Source organism: Rhamphochromis sp. 'chilingali', assembly GCF_963969265.1.
Source record: "Rhamphochromis sp. 'chilingali' genome assembly, chromosome: 20".
Lineage (NCBI taxonomy): Eukaryota > Metazoa > Chordata > Actinopteri > Cichliformes > Cichlidae > Rhamphochromis > Rhamphochromis sp. 'chilingali'.
Window position 1 is genome coordinate 5443343 of NC_137947.1, and position 6858 is coordinate 5450200.

Below are 6858 nucleotides of genomic sequence, written 5' to 3' on the forward strand. Positions count from 1 at the left end.
TATCGGAGCAGCCATCTTCCCAGACAATGGAGGCTTTACACTTCTAAGGAAATACACCAAAAAAAAAAAATGTCTGAGAGGTGGAGTATCGAGGAAGGGGGGGAGAATAATTAAAAACCCACACAACTTTAAATCAGCTTCGATCATCTCATCATGTTCAGCAGTTTTCAGAGTAGTTTCCTCCATCTTGTTCCCATCCCCCACATTTAGTCTGGTAACAGTGGAAAAATACAGCCAAAACATCAAGAAACCTGCTTCAGTGTCTTTTAAAGCATGTTTTATTAAAAACAATCCAAACAAACACAATAGAAAGTAAGAAACTGTACACTCTATGATGTGGAATTTAAATTCTAATGTTAAAATGAGGCATGTCAGGCACACTTTAAAAAAAAATGCACAGTACTTATATGGCATGTAGACCAGAGGGATGATGCTTTAAGACTTTACATGATTTATAAATAAATTGTAGCAGTAATGACACCCCAACAAAGAAAACAGAAAGGTGATTATTCATTTACAATCTGCAAGTCTCAAAAGATAAAAATGGCACGCTCCCACAGCGAAGAAAACAAAACAAGGTAATCCAAAAAAGGCGATTGTATGCGTCGACTCTTCACACTCTCTCTGCTTTACATTTGCTCCATCTCTCTTTGCTGAATTGGAGGAAAGAGCAGACACACACACAAAGTTAATACAATGACCCTTTCTCTCAAAAGATAAATTTACAGACAGCAGGTCGTTTATCTCACCTGAGTTTTTTTGTACTTCCTCTGTCGCTTCTGGAAAAAGAACTACAAACACAGAAGAAACCAAATTATGGCTTGAAGAACAAATGTTAAAACAACAAACGACACTTCTGACATGCAGATGCGCTCACCACAGCCAGCAGGCCAGCAATCACAGCCAGCACCACCACCACGATGACGGCGATGATCCCGCCTGTCAGGTGCTTCATGGTCATGGTCGGGGGCTCCTCGTCCACATAGTACACGATGATCTTCTCCATCATCAGAGTCTGCCCATCCACAGAAGCAGTAAAGTTTTTCTGGTCAGTAAACAGTGGCAGCGCCTTCACCTGCAGAAAGTCACATGAAATGAAGTTAGCCAGTGGGTCCATTATACAAAACGTGCACACACACAAACACACAGGTTGTACATACGTCTTTCTCCATGTAGTAGGCCATTCTGGACAGGTCACTGATGCGCTCTCCTTTTGGCTTAGTCACATCAACCACAATCATGCGAGCGTCTGGGTCATACTGTAGAATGACAGGATGTTAGTTAGCATGGCAGTGGTGCTTTTTGCTTTGTTCTAAATTACAAGCAGTTTTTTGTTGGACTGTCACTCACCTGAATCTCCTTCACCAGGCTGCGGTCAAGTTTGTAACGGCTGTTAAGTTCATTTGCAATAGCACTGTTTTAAAAAAGACATTAGGATGGTGAGATCTGGAAATGTCAGCCTCAGCATGTTTCTTAACTTTTAATAAGGGCTGAAGTGGACTTACGTCTTCAAATTGTCTTTATTCACGTTGGTGGGCCCCTCCTTGTGTGTCAGCTGAAGACGGACCCAGCTGGAAGAGGGAAAAATAAAATAAAGAAATGTTGAATACTTGAACTATTCATCCTCACAGCAATCCTTCACTATAGTGAAATCACTTACTTGGTCTCCACCAGCTTCTCACACTTGAGGGTCTGGTCTCCCTTGTCAGTTCGACGGACTCCAGCGCTGTTGACGCACCAGCACACATCTGTGTTGTTGCACTGCTTGGCCTTGAATTTGCCGTCATTCTCACATTCAGGGTCATAGATGCCATCGTTGTCCACAATGGCGGTCTCATGTTGCTTTCCTCCAATAGTGCGAGTGCTCAGGCCCCTTCTAGCTCTGTACATTTCAGCTTTCATCAAGAAGCACTTGGGGATCACTGATGGGGGAACAAAATGCACAGCATGAGCAGGCTGGAGTGTCAAACAGAGGACATGAAACAGGAAGGAGCCCCTTTACCACTTCTAAACTTACATGCTGTGCAGTCTATGGGCTGTTTTGTACCATTACCAATCAGAAGAGTACATGAACATGGGGGTCCGTCGCACATAGCCCACTTCATAGTGGCACATGTTGTTGGACCTAAAGAGGAAAAAACACCACCACACTAGCAGGTTATTAACAGGAACTCAAATACATAACCACATTACTATACTGTGACTTCCCGAGGCTTAACACACACACACACACACACACACACAGCTGGAATACAATAGAAAGATGAATCTTTGGTATGACAGTGTTTGAAAAGATTTAGTCTTTTGTCTTCCTTATAGCTCGAAACGGAGACGTTAAATCGTACAGGTAGACCGGCAGGTTTGCCTGGGCGTTGGTTTCTCCCCACAGAGCGGAACAAACCTTCCCAACCCCCACCCACCTGAACTAGCTAGTGTTACATTAAAAACAGATTTTTGGTCCAACTCTGGCGGCTAATTACATTATTTTAACAAATAAAACAAGCAAAACTACATCTCATAGAAAGATAATGTATCTATGTCTTAAATAAAGCTGGTTAAAACTTTAAAAATGGTTGTTTTTGCGAAAACTTCCATCAAATCTACGTCAAAATGAACTGTGCGATTTTTCAGCCGGATACAATTTTATATCAAATTTAAACTACTTACACTCAGCCGAGGCTCCGACCGCGAGGGCGGCGAGAACAGCAAAAATCCACATTTTCATGATCAAACAAAAAAAGTCTTCGTCTGTCCGCTTCCTATGCGTCCGTCTCCCGCAGAGGTCAAAGACCGAGTGAAGAATGCCCTCGACGCGCCCAACAAGGCTCCTTTTCTCGGCGCAGGTGTGTCCCGGTCAAACCTGTTTTAGAGAGGAACTAAAGCGCGCGCACTCACAGGTGAGACGAGGAACCGAACGAGCGCGAGCACACGCTTAAAAGTTGAATTCAAATTCAAAGCAGAGCTTATCCTGGATTATATTCCGTTTGGTAGTTGTTGCACACCTGATGGAGGAAGGACCTGAGCAGTAAAATTTATAAGAGAATTACTCTCATGACGTCAGGCTAATTTGCATAGGCGGCGCAGTGCGGAGTGGGGAGGGCGCGGGGGAAACGCACCTATATCCGGTATGACCATATTTGCCCTCTCTGTCTCTGTTGAGATATTTTCATTTTCAAATCATAAATAAATTTAACGTTTACCCTTGTGACGTCATCGTCTTGTTATATTTATCAAAAATTATCTGAAACTGGTTTAAAATTTGGTTGAATTCATCTTTAAATACCTTTAAATGCCTATGTAACCATCGGCTTTTAGTGTTTTGGGTTCACTAACACAGAAAGGAGTCCGTTAGGAACTGCAGGGAACTGGTTATTAAGTTGTTTTCCCCTCTTTTCCCCTGTTTTCCGTGTTGATATTTTCCTGACGTGCTTGTTGAGTTTCGTGTAAAACATGTAGAAAAAGGCAAACTCTCCTAGGCTATAGAAGCCATGTCATGTGGTGTTGATTCATATCATAAACTTTACTTTTAAACAAATAAAAGCGTTTATTATAATTATTATTCTCAACGTATTTTGTTGTAAGACCGCCATCATAATATTCCCGCAACATTTTGTGGCAGATAACTAGAAATCCCATGTTGCTACACTGAAACTACCTAATGGTGTAGTTTCACTTTAAAATACATTGTGTTGTTCATGCAGATGTTTTTCCTTGTTATGAATTGTGAAACACCGCGATGCGATGACATCATCAGCAGGTATCTAACAGAAACCGGAGAGGGAGAAAACATTTCTCAGGTGTTGTGAGTCACATTCTCACGGATGAGTCACAGCCTCGGGTCTCTGTCTGAGAGATACTCTCACCAGCTCTGCACAAATCCTTTCCTACCTGATCTAGCTGGGATCAAGTGGCATAAAGTGTTGTTTTAAAAGATTAAACTTTTAAGTTGGGGACAGTTCTTATTTGGGCTTCATGCACAGCGAACCAGACGAATGCTCTGCTGCCACCTATGGCACACAGTGTGTTTTTTGTGTTTTTCCTGACACACCTTTCTTTTTCATGAGCGTGTTTACAGATTGAGAATCTTTAACTGCCTCTTCTTCAGTCTGGACAGTTACCCGTTTAAAGAAGACAGTTGTTAAACACTTAAAACTTTAGCAGGGTTTTATATGTCACTCCAGAAACACGAAAGGAAACAAAGACACATATTGGAAAGAAATCGCTTCACTAGGAAAAACTGAAAAAATGTGTTGCATGTATTTCCCAATTAAAAAACACGCCCTATTCTTTTTGTATACCATAAACAAAGTGCTTTCTTTATATTTTTTAGACATAAATATTGTCTACAAGCAGATACTTGTGATTAAATGTACAAAATTTGGTGGTAAGGAACAAAAGGTCTGCTTTTAGTGTGATCGCTAGTGTCCGAGCCAATCTGACAAGGCCGAGAAGGTAAACAGTTTTTCAAAAGTCTAATGGATATCATGCATTAAATTCAAAATGATATAGATCTTTATTTCAATTAGTAGCTTTTTTAATTCATCTGCATACAAAAGCCGTGCCTATATGAAACAGGAAGTTGTAGCCCATAACTACTAAGTACACAGAAAGGTCAGGCGAACACCAAATGGGTTTCCAGATTTGTCATGAGAACAACATATTAAATCTTTGGAACTAAATGTAACAAGAAAGTGTGATGTCTGTCTGTTTAAAGACACCAGATCGTATCTGCAAGTGGTGTAAGTCTTTCATATCGTGCACCAAAGTTATTATAGTTTACTAAAACTAAACTGGAAACTACATGAAGCAAACCTCCACCGACACAGCTCACTCACTGGTATTTATTTTGAAGGCAAGAGTGTCGTATTTATATATATTTTCTATATATTCATTTTGTTTTCTTTGTTCTTTTTAAAGAGGAAAAATAGAAGAAATATGTATGTAGCTTGTTACAGCTTCTTTTATTTTATTTGTATATATTTTGCATATCTTATATTTTTACTTTATTTCTCAAATGCTGTGTCACTGGAGAGTGCCATACAATAAAAATGTTTACAATTTTTTTTTTTTGTAAAAACATGGCTTTGTGTGTGCACTGTAAAAAAAAAAAAGCACTACAGTCATTTCAGAAACAAATGGTTCGAGATATTTGTGCTTCAGTTTTGTTGCTGGAGGTTCTGGTTTTTTAATTGAAGGCACTAATTAGCAGGTCACTGTGTCACTGTGCCTGGATGACGCTGGTTAGCCTTAGCTGGTAACGTAGCGCTCCATTCTCTGGTCACATTTAACTTAAACAAAAAGGAATTGCCTTTTAGCTACAATAAAAATGAGGCCGATTCATAAACACAAAGGTTAGCCAAATTGTTCAAAACAAGTACACATAGGTGCAAAAGTATCAGTCTTACAGCTTTTCGTATTAGCTCTACATACTAGATATTATAATCTCATGTCTCTCATTACAGTCTGTGATAAACTATTAGCTGTAATTCCAGCTCATGGCAGACATTTGCGGTAGGAGCAGCACACAAGTAACAATAGTTGTTGTGTAAGGAGTGACAGTCTGAGTAATGAACAAAATAACACTGAAACCAAGAACAAAAGGACAGCTCACTGTCATCGTCCCAGGGTTTCCTGGATTGTCTGTTATTGTTTTTCCTTCACTCCTCACCACCAGGGTGGAGTCTGGCTCTGGTCCCCGCCTCAGTACTCATCTGTTCAGCTCTACTCACCTGTCTGCCATCACTGATAATTACACACATGCCATCCATTGCTGCTGATTACTCCTGCACTACTTAAGGCCTTGGTGGAGGCTGACTTGTTGTTGAAACTTATGGTTCACCATGGCTAAAATGCAGCGAGAATTACAAAAGGTGGAGGGGTGGGCTCTGGAATGGGGGTTTAGGTTTTCCGTTTCAAAAACAAAATGGATTGTTTTCACACATAAGAGAATAAATTGCTAGTTGAGTCTCAAGCTATATGGGAATTACATAAAAAAAAGGTTGATTGCTTTAAATACTTAGGTATTTGGTTTGATGAACGGCTTACATGGAAAATGATATTTTACTATGTTTAAAAGGTAATGACTGGGGTGCAGATAGGACAACATTGAGAGCTCTATATGTAGGTCTCATTAGGTCAGTGCTGGATTATGGGTGTCTGGTTTATGGTTCAGCAGCTAAAACTTTGCTAAATGACGCGGACAGAGTTCAATATGAAGCTCTGAGGTTGTGTTGTGGGGCTGTTAAGACTACTCCAGTGGCTGCTCTGCAAGTGGAAATGGGGGAGCAACCATTATAACTAAGGAGGCGTCAAATTGCTTTGACTTACTGGGCAAATTTGAAGGGACATAGTGAAAGTCATATAGCGCAGAGTGTACTTAAGCCTTGCCAAGAAAAAGGGATTGGGCTATAGGGAAAGAAGTCAACAAGATGGGATTTAGTGGCACAGACCTTAGCCCAGCAGTAGCCTTGTCAGTGTTGCCACCTTGCTTATATGAGCAAATAATTCCTGACTTCTATTTCCTACGTAAGGGAGGGGGGGTGACTACAAGTGTTGGATAACAGAGTGGGTGTTGCATTTGTTCTCCCAGACATAAGTTTCGTGGCGAGTGAACGAATTACAGATGATTTGGCAGTTTATACTGGGGAGCTTGTAGCAATTTTACTGGCTTTGACCTGGATGGAGGACGCACCAATAGCGAGGTATTTGGTTTGCTCGGACTCTAGCAGCGCACTAGTGAGTATAGATAATGTCTTTGAACTCTAGACAAGATATTGTTTTTGAGATATTTCATTTATTGTAAAGAATTAAACCTAGAGGGATAGAAGTGGTTTTCTTATGGGTTCCTGCGCATATCGG

At 40.6% G+C, this 6858-nt stretch overlaps 1 protein-coding gene across 1 annotated transcript; it reads right to left on the bottom strand.

Annotated features, from left to right (window-relative positions):
* Positions 1-260: 260 nt before the first annotated feature.
* Positions 261-3011, bottom strand: LOC308388382 (tumor-associated calcium signal transducer 2-like). The gene is made up of 9 exons (XM_080869065.1): positions 2668-3011; positions 2018-2125; positions 1661-1922; positions 1506-1571; positions 1351-1414; positions 1161-1259; positions 878-1075; positions 750-791; positions 261-653 (listed from the first exon to the last, which is right to left on the bottom strand). Exons 1-9 carry the CDS (start codon positions 2723-2725, stop codon positions 630-632), a joined length of 921 nt encoding a protein of 306 aa, XP_080725191.1. The 5' UTR covers positions 2726-3011; the 3' UTR covers positions 261-629.
* Positions 3012-6858: the final 3847 nt, after the last annotated feature.

Excerpts from the sequence above, each read along its gene's own strand:
- LOC308388382 (XM_080869065.1), bottom strand. The coding sequence starts at position 2,725 with ATGAAAATGTGGATTTTTGCTGTTCTCGCCGCCCTCGCGGTCGGAGCC. Across the intron at positions 1,923-2,017 it reads GCCCATAGACTGCACAGCAT|TGATCCCCAAGTGCTTCTTG; the intron begins GTAAGTTTAGAA and ends TTCCCCCATCAG. Across the intron at positions 654-749 it reads GGAAGTACAAAAAAACTCAG|CAAAGAGAGATGGAGCAAAT; the intron begins GTGAGATAAACG and ends CCTCCAATTCAG.